General features: G+C 43.4%; 1 protein-coding gene across 2 annotated transcripts in view; it reads right to left on the bottom strand.

Annotated features, from left to right (window-relative positions):
• SCCPDH (saccharopine dehydrogenase (putative)) overlaps positions 1-19,804 on the bottom strand; it is a 54,225-nt gene that overhangs the window by 34,123 nt on the left and 298 nt on the right. Inside the window, exons 2-3 of one of the 2 annotated variants that reach the window (XM_007990037.3) lie at positions 17,116-17,228; positions 2,786-2,866 (exon numbers count right to left, since the gene is read on the bottom strand). In XM_007990037.3, the coding sequence (XP_007988228.1) occupies positions 2,786-2,866; positions 17,116-17,228 (194 nt within the window). The remainder of the gene's footprint in view (positions 1-2,785; positions 2,867-17,115; positions 17,229-19,804) is intronic. The other variant, XM_007990038.3, reaches the window with a different exon arrangement.

Below are 19,804 nucleotides of genomic sequence, written 5' to 3'. Positions count from 1 at the left end.
CTCGGCTCACTGCAACCTCCACCTCCCAGGTTCAAGCAATTCTGCTGCCTCAGCTTCCCGAGTAGCTGGGATTATAGGCACCTGCCACCACACCCAGCTAATTTTGTATTTTTAGTGGAGACAGGGTTTCTCCATGTTGGTCAGGCTGGTCTCAAACTCCTGACCTCAGGTGATCCACCTGCTTCGGCCTCCCAAAGTGCTGAGATTACATCCCCTGCCCATTTTAAAAATAAATTGTCTTTATTTTATTATTGACCTGTAAAAATTCTTTATATATTCTGGGTTTTTTTGTTTTTTTGTTTGAGATGGAGTCCCGCTCTGTCACCAGGCTGGAGTGCAGTGGCATGATCTTGGCTCACTGCAACCTCTGCCTCCCAGGTTGAAGTGATTCTCTTGCCTCAGCCTCCTGAGTAGCTGGGACTACAGGCGTGCGTCACCATGCCCAGATAATTTTTGTATTTTTAGTAGAGATGGGGTTTCACCATGTTGGCCAGGATGGTCTCGATCTCTTGACCTCGTGATCTGCCCGCCTCGGCCTCCCAAAGCACTGGGATTACAGGCGTGAGCCACCTAGTCCGGCCCTCTGGTTCTTTATTAGGTTTCTTGTTGTTGTTTTGAGACAAGATCTCACTCTGTTGCCCGGGCTGGAGTGCAGTGGCTCAATCTTGGCTCACTGCAGCCTCCACCTCCCGGGTTCAAGTGATTCTCATGCCTCAGCCTTCTGAGTAGCTGGGATTGCAGACATGCACCACCAAACCTGGCTGAGTTTTGTACTTTTAGTAGAGAAGGGGTTTCGCCATGTTGGCCAGGCTGGCCTCAAACTCTTGGCCTCAAGTGATCCGCCCACTTTGGCTTCCCAGAGTGCTGGGATTACAGGCATGAGCCAACGTGCCCAACCCCTTATTAGGTTTTGATATTATGGCTGGGCACAGTGGCTCATACCTGTAATCCCAGCATTCTAGGAGGCCGATGTGGGTGGATCACTTGAGGCCAGGAGTTCGAGACCAGCCTGGCCAACAAGGTAAAACCCTGTCTCTACTAAAAATACAAAAATTAGTCAGGTGTAGTGGTGTGCACGTGTACCCCCAGCTACTCAGGAGGGTGAGGCGGGAGAATCGCTTGAACCCAGGTGGCAGAGGTTACGGTAAGCCAAGATCGTACCACTGCACTCCAGCCTGGGCAACAGAGAGAGACCTGTATCAAAAAAAACCAAAAAACAAAAAACAAGAGATTTGATACTACTTTTATGATAGTTTATAGATGACTTAAAAGGTTTTCACCACGCTCTGGGTTATTTTAAATAACACGGGAATTGTTTTTTGTTTTTGTTTTGTGTTTTTGAAGACAGGGTCTCACTACGTTGCCCAGGCTGGAGTACAGTGGCGTGATCATAGCTCACTGCAATCTTGACCTCTCAGGCTCCAGTGATCTTCCTGTCTCAGTCTCCTGAGTAGGTGGGACCACAGGTGTGTGCCACCAACTCCTGGCTAATTTTTTAACTCATGGGCTCAAGTCATCCTCCCAAAGTGCTCCCAAAGTGCTGGGATAACAGGTGTGCGCCCCCTCACCTGGCCTTTTTCAAAGTGCTGGGATAACAGGTGTGCGCCCCCTCACCTGGCTTTTTTTTTTTTTTTTAATTTGTTTCCTCCTCCTTCTTGAATCAATTTTGGTAATTTACACTTTCTCAGTATTTTCCAGTATTTTACCAATTGATAAACTGCAAATACATATTAGTATCATATTGGCACACTGATGATGATAATCAGTAGTTACTACAGAGACACATGATGTTACCATTTTAAAGGCTGAAGAAGAGCTTAATGCCTGTTAACACATAACTTCCTGTGGTCAGGCAAACCTCAATTGAAGATCTAGTTCTTCTACTTACTAGATGCATTACTGAGCCAGTTATTTAAGCTTCCTCAGCTTTAATTTCCTCATCTATAAAAAATGGAGGAAGATAACTACTCTATACGTATTTTTTAAAAAGTTACATAAAACACTTAGCACAATGTTGGGCATATGGTAAGCATTCAATAAATGTGAACATTTAAAATCTTTAGGTTGATTTTACACTAGTGAACTTTACCTTTATTTTTATGTAATGTTATAAAGGTATCTGATTTTTTTTTTTTTTTGAGACAGAGTCTCGCTTTGTCACCCAGGCTGGAGTGCAGTGGCGTGATCTCGGTTCACTGCAAGCTCCGCCTCCCAGGTTCACGCCATTCTCCTGCCTCAGCCTCCCAAGTAGCTGGGACTACAGGCGCCTGCCACCCCGCCCGGCTAATTTTTTGTATTTTTAGTAGAGACGGGGTGTCACCGTGTTAGCCAGGATGGTCTCGATTTCCTGACCTCATGATCCACCCGCCTCAGCCTCCCAAAGTGCTGGGATTGCAGGCGTGAGCCGCTGTGCCTGGCCTAAAGGTACCTGGTTTTTAAAAGGGAATTCAAAATTAAAACCTTACAGAAGTGAGATTCTAAGAGTTATGCACAGTTTGCTATTTTAATTGATTCAGTTTAAAGCATGAAGTAGCTATCATAAGCACAGACCTAAAAGAAATGATGTTGTAGAGAGGAAAAAAATTCAAGAAAACTGAAGCTAAGACCTTACCATCGGTGCTCTCCTTTGAGCTATCAATGGAATACCATACGCATCCCATCTCTGAATGCTAGAGAGGAGCTGTCGGCTTCTCAATATGTCTGCAAAATTGCACTAAATATTTCCACTTCATGAAACAGAAATGTATGTGTTAATTCTACGTTGTTTCCTTTTCATTTTATATACCTGAGGTTCTCCACTGATGTCGATACAACTGGCTCCATTTTCAACACACGCTTTTATTACAGGTTCTCCATAAAATCGATACTAGGGAAATAATAAGAAGAAAGAGGTTTATTCTTGCTTGACAAGTTTAACTGAATAAAATGCCATCTAATCCTGGAAGTAAATGGTCCTAGTTACCAAGAAATCATCTGCTAATAAAATAGCCTAAAGATAAATTGAAAAAGTGGCCAGGCACGGTGGCTCACACCTGTAATCCCAGAACTTTGGGTAGGCCGAGGCAGGCGGATCACTTGAGGTCAGGAGTTTGAGACCAGCCTGGCCAACATGGTGAAATCCCATCTTGACTAAAAATACAAAAATTAGCTGGGCATGATGGTGCAAACCTGTAATCCCAGCTACTTGGGAGGCTGAGGCAGGAGAATGGTTTGAACCTCGGAGGTGGAGATTACAGTGAGCCAAGATCACGTCACTGCACTCCAGCCTGGGCGACAGAATGATACTCTCTCAAAAACAAAAAGATAAATTAAGAAAATAAGATAACTGCACAAAAATACCTCGCACAGTGTGAATACATAAAGGCATGATGGAATTACAGAGGAATGTATGCTTACCTCTACCTGAAGACAAAAGGGAAAGTTTCATACAAGTGATTCCCTTAAATTGAACCCTAAAGAAAAAATAAAAATTTTCCAGGAAAAAGAAAAATCGGGATACAGGAAAAAGTAAATGCAGAGATGAAGAAAGAGGAGCTGTTCCTGTTACTTGAAGCAGGAATAAAATACACTGGAGTAGGAAGTGGAAAGAGATTAGTCTGGAAAGGCAGGCTACAGCCACATCAGGAAGGACAACATGTGCTATGCTAACAAGTTTCAACTTTATCCTTTCTAGTTTACTTGGCCTTCCTGGAGAATTCTAAACAGGATTGTGGTATAAGACTTACAGCACAGATGATATACTAAAGATGAGACATACAATACTAAAAAGGCGGAAATGACTGGATTTCCAGACTAGCTGGGCTGGACATGGGGGCCAAGAACCCGTGGTACCATTGGCCAAAATTAAAAACAAACAGGAAGAAGAGAGTATGCAAAGGATAAGTTTGATACTGAACAGAGCAGATATTCTGAGCCTATATGACACTAGATTTCCCGTATTATCTATTACTCAAACTCAAGGAATTAAAATAAAATTTTCATATGTAAAAGCTAATACATCAGAATTCAGTCCCATTTCCAAAGAAGCATGACAAATCTTTCCCTTTGTGAAGAAGTAGATTAGAAGCACAAACTCCTCTGCTTTATTCATTCCTGGCAGCAAAAGATGCAGGAAGGAAATCGTTTCTTTCTTCCAGCCTTCGAGAAACAAGGGACACTTAAAAGACAGGGCAATGCAACAACTGACCTTTACAAATAGGTCAGATGGGCTATCCTCTCACCTAACTCCAAGACCTCACGCCTCTTACTAAGAATGGCGGATAACACTGGAATTACAGGACTGGGAGAAGTGTGTGAAATTCGAGTTCCTACCCTTCCATTAACCACATGAAATGAATGAAGAACTTTACTTCTCAGGCAGTATGGTGTCATGGAACAAAGGATTTCAAAGCAGTGGACCCAAGTTCACACCTGGAATCCATCACCTACTAACTATATGAATTTATTTATAAATCACTTAAATTGCCTACCAAATGAATAAAATACACACTTTAAACATATTTAAATAAAACTAAAGTTGAGATTAAAACATAAGTTGAAGCTCTATATTCTTTCTGCACCCAGTGGATTATCCTGTTAATCCTTAGGGTTTGCACACATCCATTTTAAAACTCATCTGGAGCTTTCTCAGCCTGTCTCTGGATATTTCACTCCCAAATTTCTCAAGTTGGCCATGGGTCCACCTGCTTTAGAATCACCTGGGTCGCGTGCTGGTCACAGTCCCACTCCAGACCCCCAGAATCAGGCTTTCTGAGGTAGACTCCAGTAACTTGCATTTTAAATAAGCCTCACAGGTGACTCTTGTGTACTTCAAAGATGGAGAATCACTGATTTGGACATTCTCCCAGGAAATCTCACCTACTCTCCCAACTTCAATCAAATCTGTGCTGTGACCTCCAACCTCCACGTCTAGAGTTGCTCAATGATAGGGTTTCCCTCCCTGTGTTTTTTGTTAGAAAGGTCAGGACTAGTGAGAGCACAGGACGCGTGGCGTGAGTCACACATAAAACTAATTTCACTTTGCCTACATTTTCCTTTTATTTTCTCTTCACCCTGGTCTTCTCACTTACTTATAACACATCATATACAAACAATATATTGTTTGTATTTTCTGTCTTGATGCAAGGTATCTAGCAGACACCTCAATTTCAACAAGTCTAAAACTGAATTCATCATCTCTCTCTCTAAACCTATTTCTCCTCCTCCACTTTCTAGCACATGCTTCAGTGTGTAGCCTCTAGGCCGGGTGTGGTGGCTCAAACCTGTATCTCAGCACTTTGGGAGGCTGAGGCAGAAGGATCGCTTTGAGACTCTGTCTCTCTAAGAAAAAAAATGTGTGTGTGTGTGTGTGTGTATATATATGTGTGTGTGTATGTATATATATATAAAATATGATGTTGAGTACTATATATATGCCATTTATATATATTATATATATCTATAAATATCTAATACATTATATAATATATATCTATAGCTATAAATTACATAATATATATCTATAAATAATATATATTATATCTACATGTAATATAGATATATAATATATACAAGGACTATATATATATATGGCATATATGTATAAACACATGGCCAGGCACAGTGGCTCACGTCTGTAATCCCAACACTTTGGGAGGCCAAGGCGAGTCAATCACTTGAGCTCAGGAGCTAGAGACCAGCCTGGGCCACAGGGCAAAACCCTGTCTCTACAAAAAACACAAAAAGTAGACAGATGTGATGGCACGAGCCTATAGTCCCAGCTACTTGCAGGGCTGAGGCGGGAAGATCACTTGAGCCCAGGAGGTTGACACAGCAGTGAGCTGTGTTCGTGCCACTGTACTCCAGCCTGGGCAACAAAGTGAGAACCCCATCTCAAAAAAATAAAAATACAAAACAAAGTATAGCCTCTAGTTCAGCCTGCCTGGGTCCCACTTCTAACATCTTTCTGATGTGCTCAAATGAGGAAAGACTCTGAGACAAAACTGTGCAAACGGCTGAACAGCAGAGTGGCCTAGAATGTGGGCTTTGAAGTCAGGCCAGACTTACATCCAGGCTCTGCAGCCACTAGCTGTGTGACCTTGGGCAAGTCACTTTACCTCTCTAAGCACCAACCTCTTCAATCAAAGAATGGTGATGAATAACAACACCCACTTCCCTGGGAGTTGTGAGGATGAAATCAGAGAATACAAAGAGCTTGGCGCAGGGCTAGGCACATGGCACTCAGATGTCTTCTTTTTTGTTATTATCAATGGCATTACTCCCCACATAATTCTCAGGTTAAAACCTGGAAGCAGGCTGGGTCATGCCTGTAATCCTAGCACTTTGGGAGGCCGAGGCAGGTGGATCACCTGAGGTCAGGAGTTCAAGACCAGCCTGGCCAATTTGGTGAAACCCCGTCTCTACTAAAAATACAAAAATTAGTTGGGCGTGGTGGCGTGAGCCTGTAGTTCCAGCTACTCAGAAGGCTAAGACGGGAGAATTGCTTGAACCCAGGAGGTGGAGGTCGCAGTGAGCCGAGATTGCGCCACCGCACTCCCGCCTGGGTGACAAAGCAAGACCCGTCAAAAAAAAGAAATCTGGAAGAAGTCTTTCACGCTACCTATCCTGGAAGTCACCAAGTTTTATCGATTCAGTCTCCTAAAAAAATCTCAAATCAGTCTCCTCTCCCCTACACAATTATATCTTAGTTCAGACCCCGTCAACACTCATCTAATTTACAACAAATAGGCCCTAACTGGTTACACTGCAGCCAGCTAAGCTAGCCCCATCTCCAAATACATAACAAACTGTTATTCTAAAATAAAAATCTGATGTCACCTTTCCTCCTGCCTCACTCCTGTAACATATCCACTCTTAAAACCTGATAGACTGGATTAAGAAAATGTGGCACATAAACACCATGGAATACTATACAGCCATAAAAAAGGATGAGTTGACAACCTTTGCAGGGACATGGATGAAGCTGGAAACCATCATTCTGAGCAAACTATCACGAGGACAGAAAACCAAACACTGCATGTTCTCACTCATAGGTGGGAATTGAACAATGAGATCACTTGGACACAGGGTGGGGAACATCACACACCAGGGCCTGTCGTGGAGTTGGGGGTGGGGGTAGAGATAGCACTGGAGGAAATACCTAATGTAAGTGACGGGCTGATGGGTGCAGCAGGCCAGCGTGGCACATGATACCTATGTAACGAGCCTGCGTGTTGTACACATGTACCCTAGAGCTTAAAGTATAATAAAAACGACAAAAACAGCCTCTACAATATACAGTACAAAGTCCAAACTTCTTAGCATGTCACAGAAAGTCCTTAGCATCATATCATACCACAGTCCCTTAATTCTCATCTTCCAGCAGTTGTAAATTCCATGTAATTCCCCAAGCATGCTGCTTCTCCACACCCAGTGTGCTTGCTTCCACTGCCTGGCACTGCCTGGAGCATCTTCCCTCCGTTCTGCCAGGCCAACTCCCAGCTCCTCCAGGCTCTGCCTTACAGCCACAGGCTCACTCTCAGTCTGCCCATTCCTTACTTTTACTGCATTTTGTCACATCTGGCCCACTTCTTTGAGTAATCTGGAGTTGAGACTTCTCACTTATTCCTATTTTATGAACTTGCTAGATTTTTCTCCACTTCGTACCCTGTGCTTGTCTGAGATAGGTGAACACAGTCAGAGCAGCAATCCTCCATCTCGGGGAGATACTTCTCCTGTGAGGCCAATTAGCTTAGAGGTCAGAACTGCAATCCTGCTCTCCATGCTCCATCTTCTTCTGTTGTTTTTTTTTTGAGCCAGAGTTTCACTCCTGTTGCCCAGGCTGGAGTACAATGGCATAATCTCGGCTCACTATAACTTCCGCCTCCCGGGTTCAAGCGATTCTCTTGCCTCAGCCTCCCGAGTAGCCGGGATTATAGGCACACACCACCACGTCCAACTAATTTTTTGTATTTTTAGTAGAGGCGGGGTTTCACTATGTTGGCCAGGCTAGTCTCGAACTCCTGACCTCAAGTGATCTGCCCACCTGGGCCTCCCAAAGTGCTGGGATTCCAGGCGTGAGCCACCGCGCCCGGCCCTCAAAGCTCCATCTTCTAACCCAGTGGTCTCCCAAGTAGTCTTCCCCCAAGGGAAGCACAGAATGATCCACTGAGGGTGGAAGTAAATATTAGAACTTTTATATTTCACGTTAATATTTACAAAAAACACGAAGAAAAACATGACGTTCTATTAACAGTTACCATATGGACTGACTACGAGACATTCCCTGGGCCACGTTAAGTGCTCATGTGTTGAAGGCAGGACACAGCAGGTATCCTGAGGGGGTTGTGGGAGAGTTTCCATCACACCAAGGGGGCCGCAGCACCACTCTTCATTTGGTCATTTTCACTTTACTGCAACCTAATGCCTGAATGAGGATACTGAGGTTCTAAAGCTTGAACACTGAGGCCTCAGGCATTTAGAGTGGGGAGGATAAAGATGCAATGGAGGAGACTAGGACTTCCAGGGTGAAGCTGGTGGACAGGAGGAAAACTACGAGAAGACGACAAAGCAGAAGCCAAGTAAAGAAAGGAGAAAGTGGTCAGCTGGATCAATGCCGAAAGCTTTCAGATGAGGACTGGATTTGACAGGATGGGACTTTAGCAGAGTACTTTCACTGGAGGAGGGAGGAGGAGGGAGGAGGGAGGAAAACAAAAGCCCAACAGGAGTCATTTGAAAAGGAGGTGAAGCAGCAGAGATAGTGAGTCGTGAGAATTCTTTCAAGGAGGTTGCTAAAAGGGGGGCATAACAAATAGAGTAGTTGGAAGGGTATGTGGAATCAAGCAGCTTTTCTTTAAAGATGGGAGATATCACATATTTAAATGCTGATGGAAATAATCTAGTAAAGAGGAGAAATCTGAGAAAAAGATAATGTGTAACTGTAAACATGAAGTGTTGAGGGAAGTCAGGAACCCCAAACAGAGGGACCCGCTGAAGCTGTGGCAGAAGAACATAAACTGTGAAGATTTCATGGACATTTATTAGTTCCCCAAATTAACACTTTTATAATTTCTTATGCCTGTCTTTACTGTCATCTCTGAACATAAATTGTGAAGATTTCATGGACATTTATCACTTCCCAAATCAATATTCTTGTGATTTCCTATGCCTGTCTTTAATCTCTGAATCCCGTCATCTTCCTAAGCTGAGGATGTATGTTGCCTCAGGGCCCTGTGATGATTATGTTATCTGTACAAATTGTTTGTAAAACACGTGTGTTTGAACAACATGAAATCTGGGCATCCTAAAAAAGGAACAGGATAACAGCGATTTTCAGGGAACAAGGGAGATAACCATAAGGTCTGACTGCCTGTGGGGCCGGGCAGAACAGCGTCATATTTCTCTTCTTGCAGAAAGCGAATAGGAGAAATATCACTGACTTATTTTCCCGGCAAGGAATAACCCTGGGAAGGGAATGCATTCCCCGGGGGAGGTCTCTGAAATGGCCACTCTGGGAGTGTCTGTCTTATGCGGCTGAAGAAAGGGATGAAATATGCCCTGGTCTCCTGCAGCACTCTCAGGCTTGCTAGGATTAGGAAATTCCAGTCTGGTAAATTCTAGTCAGACCGGTTGTCTGCTCTCGAACCGTTTCCTGTTAAGATGCTTATCAATGATAATGCATGCCCAGAGGGACATGGAACCTCATCAGTAATTCTAATTTTGCCCTGGCCTTGTGATCTTGCTCTGCCATTTGCCTTGTGATATTCTATTGCCTTTTGAAACATGTGATCTCTATGACCCACTCCCTATTCGTACACTCCCTCCCCTTTTGAAATCCCTAATGAAAACTTGCTGGCTTTGCAGCTCAAAGGGCATCACAGAACCTGCTGACACGTTATGTCACCCCTAGAGGCCCACCTGTAAAATTTCTCACTTTGTATTCTTTCTCTTTATTTCTCAGACTGGCCGACACTTAGGAAAAATAGAAAAGAATCTACGTTGAAATACTGTGGGCTGGTTCCCCTGATATCTGGCACTCAGCGTGTTTTTTTCTTTTTCCCAAGCGCATGTAGGAACCTGATTCCCTTTGGTAGGTGTGGAGAAACATCATCAGTTCGGTCCACAGAAATGCTTGTTCTGCTCCCTGACGACTGGTGAGTCTGTCTGTGTATTGTCTGGGTTAACTATGGGTCACATGGAGTCTAAACATTATACTTAGCTCTTCTATATTAAGCTCCGGTTAAAACAGAAAAGGGTTCGAATGCCCATGGAAAATACGGCCACTCTATTCAGGGCAGTAGAAACATACTGTCTTTGGTTTCCTGAAAAAGGAAACTCAGATGTACACCTGTTAAAACAGGGTGGTGTCCGAGTAACCATGGAAAATATTTTCCTGAAAAAGGAACCTTAGATGTAGAACTATGGGATCGTGTTGGTGCAACATTCCAGGAACTGGTCTTGACAGGGAATTATGTTCCTGTCACTGTTTGGGGTGATTGGGCCTTGGTACGTGCTGTCCTAATGACATACCAATTCTGTGACCCCCTGCAGTTACCACTGTTTTCTGAAACTGATGACAAGTGAGTGTGCCCTTCCCTCCAAGCTCACCTCTTCCTCAACCTTCCTCTCCCACACGGCCTTTGTTATCTGATCAGCCTCTCCCTTCGCCTACTCCTCCCCCACCTAACGATACTGAGAATTCAGTATCTAATTCCAGTGACTTTGGTTTAATGTCACCCCTTGATGATCTCGTTTCTTTTCAGGAAGAGCCGGTACTTTTAGCTCCCACGGCCCCGACTCAGACAGCCCAGGACCACATATATGCTGATTCTTCTCTCTTCAAACCTCTGGAGTCAGCTAATAGCTCCAGGACCAAACTACAATTTACCTATAATTCTGCAGGCCCTCTCACATCCATTGTAGCCTCTCACCCTCCCGTCGTTTCAGTTTCTCAACCAGTCACTTTGCCATCCACTCAGCCAGCTTCTCTATACCCTTTTTCACACATGGACACCAGTAATGACCAGTATACTTCTGCTCCTTCTGCTCCCCCAATGCTCTTTCCTCACACTGTCATACTGGTCTGACCCCCCTCACCCTCAGTTTTCTTTACCTACACATGCTTTTCCTGTCACTTCTATGCTAACTCCATCTTGGATACCTACTCTTAAAACTTCAATGCAACGCTTATTATGCCAAAACAAAACAAAACAAAAGTGGATTAGATGTGTGGGCTTATATGGTCACGCTAGAACCTCCTAACACCCAAGGGGTACAAATGTGTCATTACGTACCTCTCAGTCTTACCTTTTTAAAAGAATTTAAGGATGCTTATACTCCGTATGGTCTTACTTCTCCTTACGTTAAAATGGTATTACAAACTTTTTGTACTGAGGTCACTTTGCTTCCCTTACACAGGGACCTTTTGGCAAAAGCTGTTCTGACCCCATCTCAGCATTTACAATTCTGTACATGGTGGGCAGAGGAGGCCCGTCTGCAGGCTCAGCTACATCGGACTAATTGCATTCTAGTTACTCAGGCTCAGCTCACAGGCTCCGACAGCTTCTCTGATACTTACGCCCAATTAGTCTTTGATGCTCTCACCACAAAACACGTAACAAAGGTGTGTATGAGAGCTTGGGATAAATTATGAGCCCCCAGGCCAAGCTCCTGTTTCTTTTACTAGGGTTAAACAAGGTCACAATGAATTATACCCTGAATTTTTAGCTAAATTACAAGATGCTGTTGAAAAACTTGTCTCTGATGAGCACACTCAAGGTACTCTCCTTCATATGTTAGCTTTTGAGAATGCGAACCATGAGTGTAAAACGGCCATGCGTTCTGTCCAGTAACAAAATTTACCTGATCACAACATGTTGCCTGCATATATTAAAGCTTAAATCTGACACAACTGTTTGGATTGAGAAGTAGCCACTCTCTAAAGAAAAACTGGAGGCTTTGACTCAATTGGTTTCTTAACAGTTACAACTTGGAAATGTGGAACCTTCTCTTTCCCCCTGGAATGCTCCTGTGTTTCTACTAAAAAAGAAAAAAAAAATCAGGCACGTGGCAGATGGTAACCAATTTAAGGGCCATTAACGTTGTCATTAAACCTATGGGGGCCGTCCAACCCAGCATGCCTGCCCCTACTTTAATACCTAAACATTAGCCTCTCATAGTTATTGATCTTAAAGATTTTTTTACTATTACTTTACATAAATCAGATTGTGACGAATTTGCCTTTACTGTACCATCTCTCAATAGTCAGGAGCCTGCAGGTCGTTGTCAATGGGAAGTGCTTCCTCAGGGCATGCCGAAGAGCCCACCATCTAACAGCTTTATGTTGGACAGGTGCTTTCACCAGCGTGAGCTCCATTTCCCCAGGCCTCTATTCTTCATTATATGGATGATATCTTAATTGCTGCCCCCACTGATGAAGAATTAATAGACTGTTATCGAATTTTAAGCCGCCCTGTTACAGAGGCTGGATTACACATCGTTCAGGATAAAATCCAACAGACCACTCCTGTTCAACATTTAGGAATGGTGGTTGATAAACAACGTATTCTGAGTTGATAAACAACTCAGAAAGTTCAAATTAGGAGAAATTCTTTGAAAACTTTAAATGACTACCAAAAACTTCGGGGTAACATTATTTAAGACCTACTTCAGGCATTCCAACATATGCGCTAACTTGTTTTCTGTGCTGTGTGGAGATTCCAATCTCCGTGGTCCCAGCACTTTGACCCGAGGCTTCACTAGAACTGGAATTCGTAGAGGAAAGAATCCAGACTGCCCAGTTATCTAGAGTACAGCCATCTCGCCTTTTCAGCTTCTGGTTTTCGCTTCATTATACTCCCCTACTGGGCTAATAGTTCAACATAATGATTTAGTAGAGTGGTGTTTTCTTCCTTATTCTGTGTCACAAACTTTATCTGTTTATCTGGACCACATGGCCAGTCTAATTGGACAAGCTCGGTGTAGAATACTTAAAATTTCCAGATTTGATCTGAATTTAATTATAGTTCCTTTAAATCAGCTAGAAGTTCAAGCCATTTGTCAACATTCCATATTGTGGCAAATTCACTTGACTGATTTTATTGGCGTTATTGACAATCATTATCCAAAAAACAAACTGATTTTATAAAAATGACATCTTGGGTGGTCCCTTGATTGACCAAAGATCAGCCCACTCCTGAGGCTGTTACACTGTTCACTGATGGCTCCAGTAATAGAAATGCTGGTTATGTGGGTCCTACAGACAAGCTTATTTCTACCCCTTATACCTCTGCTCAAAAGGCAGAGTTAATTCCTATAATCAGTGCCTTACAGATTTCCCCAAACCTTTAAATATTGTCTCTGATTCTGCTTAACGTGGGAAAGAGGACATGCTTTGTTTCACCAGATCATCAGTCCCCTTCCTGGGTGCCCACTAAAAGACTTAAACTTCATGTGAATGAAACCACAGGGAAAAGATGTCCGTGTCAGAGACCGCCCTCAGACGTGGTGAGATCTGTGCCAAGTCCTCAGAAGCAGGCACACCAAATCAAAATGGGTCTGGTTCAATCCTCCCTCATGGCAACGGAGACCCATCTAACTCATCCCACTTCTCCTAATTACCTTTCTTTTTCTCCTTACAAACCTAAAAATCTCACCATTTATATTAGCCTGAAAAGAACATCCCTCTGTGCTCTTCTCTTCCTCCTTCAGCACTCAATCTTGCTTACAATAGGTTTTATTTAATGATTCTCCTTCTTATACTTTCTGTCTCACCAGTTTCCTCTCACACTGATTTATCTGCTACACAAAATTATTCTTACTGGGCTTATGTGCCTTTCCCTCCACTTATTCAACCTCTCACCTGGATGGATGCTCCTGCAGAAATCTACACTAACGATAGTGCGTGGATGCCTGGAGCTACAGACAACGGTTGCCCCACTCAACCAGGAGAAGGCACTGAATTTAATGTTACCATGGGTTACAAATACCCCCTCAGGGCCTCGGACATGCACCATCTAGAAACTCAAGTCTGGGCTGCTTATCTTCCGGAGAGATCAGCTACAGAGGAACTGGGACATTCGGTCTCTGGCCTCTCCCCTTCTCCTTTAAGACAAATGAAAGGGGAAGTAACGGGAGCTACCCCAACTTTCAGTATAAACCTGCAGGAAAACCATGTTCTAAACATTTTGAAGGCCCATCTAAAACTTTAATTTGGGAAGACTGTGTTAACTCACATGCAGTAATATTAAAAATGACTCATATGGTTTAGTAACAGACTGGGCACCAAAGGGCTATTTAAAAAACCATTGCTCCTCTGGCAGAAGGGAATGCCTGGAGGCTGCTTATTTTATTTCTTATCGGGAGAACGAGAATCATCCTTCTACTTTGCATAGGAGGTTCAGCTCATTCTTTCCCTTAAAATGGGAAGATAAAGGCATTATCCCCCCAGGCTTCACATGATATTCCCCATTCTGAGCCCAGAACTTTGGAAATTGGCTATTGCCATGTCTGGACTGTGAGTACGGGAAGGGGAAACTCTTCTGTCTGTTGTCCCCACTATCGTCTGCCTCCCTCCGTATCAGTGTGGATTCAGACATTCTGCTTTGCTGACCTCCAACCTGACTGTTCCCATACAGAGCTGTGTTAAGCCTCCTTACATGCTGTTAGTGGGAAATATCAGAATTTGGACGAACAAACCGTCCAATGCATTAATTGTCATTTATACACTTGCATTAACTCCCGTTTTGACGCCAGGAAAAGTGTAATGTTGGTTCGAGCTCGAGAAGGAATCTGGATTCCGGTAACTTTGCCCAGACCTTGGGAATCTTCCTCCTGGATACGTTTAATTAATGAAGTGTTACAGCAAATTCTAAAAAGATCTAAGAGGTTTGTTTTCACTTTAATCGCTGTGATCATGGACCTAATTACAGTCACTGCACTGGCCACCACTGCTTGAATGGTGTTACGTCAATCTATTCAAACAGCTCATTTTGTTAATGACTGGCAAGCCAATTCCACCCAAATGTAGAATTCTCAACAAGGCACTGATCAAAAATTGGCTAATCAAATTAATGATTTAAGGCAGTCTGTTATGTGGCTTGGAGATCAGGCAGTGAGTCTCGAACACCGCACGCAAACGCAGTGTGACTGGAACACCTCTGGAGCCCAGCTGTAAAATTTCTCTCTTTGTACTCTTTGTTTCTCAGACCAGCCGACACTTACGGAAAATAGAAAAGAACCTATGTTGAAATATTGGGGGCTGGTTCCCCCAATAATAAAGTCTTTGAAAACTGTGTCCCATAGGAAGAGGACCAGTTTTTCCTTGGAACAAGAGATACGGCAGACTACAGGGTACGATGCAGATTGGCCAACAGGTAGGTAGGTAGATAGATCTGGTGGTAGGAAGATGAAGAAAGAAATTCTGTTATTAACCAGCTTCTATTTTCATAGTTTAAAAAAAAAGAAAAATTTAAAAAAATCAGATAAGAACAAGGAAAGAGAGATGGGATACTAAAAGTGCAAGGAAAACAAGGTTGTGAGCTACTTCAGAGAGCAGGAGAGAGAATTCCTGAGAATTCCTGAGCAGAGCTGCTGGAGGTGCTGAGCACCACACGAGGTTTGTAAACACATATTTGAAGTGTGATCAGTTAGCATGGGGATATATTTTTCTCCAGCCACACGGGGTTACTCACGTTCAGGTGAAGAGAAGGTAAACAGAATAACCAGGGCTGGGATTTTTCCAGAGTACTGAGGAGAAAAAGGCAAGGGAGATAGATGAGGGCATCCATTATAGAGTGGAGCAGTGGACCTCATGGATGGAATCTAAGCTAGTTAAGAATGAGATGAATCTAAATCCACAACATTTTTATTTAATAGCAATTCACAAACCCTTTTGCTCTCAATTAAAAAGTATTAATATTTTAGAAGTTTAATTTTTCAACATCTTGCCAACTGTGACAGCTTCTTCAGATCACTAAATGTCACCAACATTCACCTTGTTACACAGGCCGAAAGTCTGATGGCCTGTGACTTGATGACTTTTTCATACTCAGTACAACAGCAAAAGCTGTTCTCCTTTGACAATATACTCTGAACCTAACTACTTCTCAGCACCTCTACCACTACTACCCCAGGGCTTGTGCTTGGACCTTTCCATTGCTCATCCCTTGTTATCTATTTTTTCAATCAGAAGCCAAAGAACTTCAAATTTAAATCAGATGAAGCCCTTCCTTTCAACCATTCAACGCCTCTTGGTCACACTTGGAAGAAAAACTCACGTCCTGACCACGGCCGGTAAGATCCTACACGACCCAGCTCCTGGGTTTCCCTCTGATCCACTCTCCACCTCTCTGCCCTGCCCAGCCACACTGGCCTCTGTCACACTCTTCCGTCTTGCCAAGCACACTAGCGTCTCAGGACCTTTGTGCCTGCTCTCCCTGGAAAAGCCTCTCCTCAAAAGGTTCATGCAATTTGCTCTCATTTCATTCAGATCTTGGTTCATATGTCAATTCCTCACAGAAACCTTCCCTGACCATCTATCTAAAAACACTGACATGCCAACACCTTTCCTCCTTTCTCGGCTTCACTTTTCTTCAAAGCACTTTTCAATACCTCCTATTACAATCCTATTTTCTGTCTTCCCCACAAGAATGTAATCTCCCTGAGGAATTTTCTGTTTCAGTCACCACTGTGTCCCACGTGCCTGCAATAACGCATTTAACATACGGTAAGTATCAATAAATATTCATTCAATAAATGAGTCCTTTTTATTCTTTTTGTGCATTTAAAAATATATTTGCCCAGTAATATAAGAATATAATTCATAAATAAAAAATATACCAGGGATACACACTGAAGGGGCAGACAGTAAAAAGGAAAGAAAATTCTGATAATCACGGATGTAACCAATCAACAAGCCAGTACACATGCCCTAAGGATAGGGTCATAGAGAGCCTGTCGATCTCTCTCTCAGGAGACTTTGGTAATCTCCATTTGCTCCTCGCAAGAAGAAAAAACTCCCCATATGGGGTTAAGGCCTTCAACCAACAATTCTGTCCTCTGCCCTTATGTTCCTCCGGAATATTTTGCTAGAAATGAATGGATTGTTTGTTCTGATACAAAGAAGGGTTGATTACTTACTGGTCCTACGCAATTGAGGACAACTGTTGCCTGTTTAGCCATTTCATCAAGCGAGGCTGGATTAGCGATATCACAAATAATGATTCCAACTTCAGACGACAGTGTTGGTCTTCCTAAAATAAGAAACAAATGAAGTAAAGAAAATTCTGGTAGAGGATTACATCTTCCTTGTCTTCTTTTTATAGTAATCAGTGACTAGCAAATTACTAAATACACTGATATACTGAAAGCTAGCTCTCCCGTTTAGACAAAAGATAAAACTGTTTTTAATCAGGTAATAAAAAAGGAAAAGGTTATGAGGAAAACTGAGTTAATACTTTAAGTATTACTAAAAACCTGACCTTTAAAAAAAAAATCTAATAAAAGCGTTGTATAAATAACAACCCTGTGTAACATGACAATTTCACGATCAAGTTTAAATGCTGACCAGATAACTATCCAGACTTCCTCTCCAACAAGAAATTTATGTCATAAAAATAGTTTTTTGGCCAGGGGCAGCGGCTCAGCACTTTGGGAGGCCAAGGCACAAGGACTTCTCGAGCTTAGGAATTCCAGACCAGCTTGGGCAACATAGCAAGACCTTGTCACTACTAAAAAAAAAAAAAAAAAAAAAAGCCGGGCGCGGTGGCTCACGCCTGTAATCCCAGCACTTTGGGAGGCCGAGGCGGGCGGATCACGAGGTCAGGAGATCGAGACCATCCTGGCTAACACGGTGAAACCCCGTCTCTACTAAAAATGCAAAAAATTAGGGGGGCATGGCGGCAGGCGCCTGTAGTCCCAGCTACTCAGGAGGCTGAGGGGAGAGAATGGCGTGAACGCAGGAGGTGGAGCTTGCAGTGAGCCAAGATCGCGCCACCGCACTCCAGCCTGGGCGACAGAGCGAGACCCTGTCTCAAAAAAAAAAAAAAAAAATTATCTGACATAGTGGCATACGCCTGTAGTCCCAGCTACTCAGGAGGCTGAGGTGGCAGAATCACTTAGACACAGAGGTCGAGGCTGCAGCGAGCTGTGATCATGCCACTGCACTCCAGCTTGGGTGGCAGAATCACACCTTGTCTTTAAAAAAATAAAGTTCCTCATCAACTACTAAACAATTACTATGTATGATTTAGTTGTAGATGATGGAGAGTCTTGGACTGACTGTTAACATCAAAACCATTAGGGCCGGGTGCGGTGGCTCACGCCTGTAATCCCAGCACTTTGGCAGGCTGAGACGGGCGGATCACGAGGTCAGGAGTTCGAGACCATCCTGGCTAACATGGTGAAACCCCATCTCTACTAAAAATACAAAAAATTAGCCGGACGTGGTGGCAGGTGCCTGTAGACCCAGCTACTCGGGAGGCTGCGGCAGGAGAATGGCAAAAAAACAAAGAAACAAAAAAATTAGAACTCTAAGGTGAAAAGTACACGCTACATAAACACACAGGCTCATAAGAAAATAATTGGAATTAACTGGCTCAACTAAGTGATGCAGGTTTCAATAGAACTGGATTTGGGCATTATATATGGTAATTGACTAGGCTGCACCGGTACGATCTTGCTGAGCCGGAGAAAGAAATGGAAGCATATATTTTAATAGTGAAATTACTTCTCTTGGAAAAATAACGACCAAAAAGCTCTTTGGTCAGAATTACGTGTTGGTAGTATCAGCATCAAAAGCTGTAGGAGACTCCAGCCTACGTGGTGTCTTCTGTACATAACCACGAACAAAAGCACTCCGAGCAGGGCATTGTACGAAAGTAGATTAAGTAGAAAGAATGTAGTATTTCCAGAACTCTAACGGGTGTCTGTGTAAGGGAAATCTACGGTGGGGAGTTAACAGCCAAATTTAAAGGCTACGGAGTCGTAAGTCAGATGTCTCCCCAGCCATAAAGGCAGCAGGATCCCTGCGTCTGTCTCCTCTCTGTCCCATCCTGCACCCCAGACTCAGGACAGGTCTCAGCAAGGACAAAGTCACTCAAGAAATAGATGCTACCCGAATGCTTAGAGAATCAATGAATATATGCTACCTGAATGCTTAGAGAATCAATAAATATATGCTACCCGAATGCTTAGAGAATAAATAAATATATGCTACCTGAATGCTTAGAATAAGTGAGCGTCTAAACCAGAAATACATACTTTTTATTCTCTGCAGAGGAAGACTGCTGGAGTATTCTTACACACAAAAAAGAAACTAAAACAGAATAGCCACAAAGACACTGTCAATACAACTCTTAAGTTTGCTCTCCCGTCCTCAAAACACGAGGCAAAGGGAGACTCCGATCTCCAAGAGACCAAAGCCCTCCCCTCCTCTCCGACCAAATATTAAGAAACCCGCAGACTCAACAGGTGCCCCTGCTGCGGGGCAGGATGAAGCAGAGAAAGGGGCAACTCAAGTTCTTGGCCATTTCGCCAGGGGAACTCCCCAAACTGAGACAGAAATGCAAAAGCGGGAAACAGGAGGAAGTGTGTGTGTGTGTGTGTGTGTGTGTGTGTGTATTCAGTGTGTATCCCTGGTGTGTATACACACACACACACACACACACACATATAGTTAAGGAGGTGGAACAAAGCTGTGGCAATACTTGAAACATCCCTCCCTCTCGTCTTCCTGTCCTCACGCAGGGCTCGGGGACACGCATCCCTGCGGAGAAACGCTGGTTTGGGGCGACGCGGGGTCCCCGGCCCAGCCACGACGCAGCCCCGT

The sequence above is a fragment of the Chlorocebus sabaeus genome, chromosome 25 (genome assembly GCF_047675955.1).
Source record: "Chlorocebus sabaeus isolate Y175 chromosome 25, mChlSab1.0.hap1, whole genome shotgun sequence".
In the NCBI taxonomy this organism is placed as follows: Eukaryota; Metazoa; Chordata; class Mammalia; order Primates; family Cercopithecidae; genus Chlorocebus; species Chlorocebus sabaeus.
This window is presented reverse-complemented; position numbering and strand designations above follow the sequence as displayed.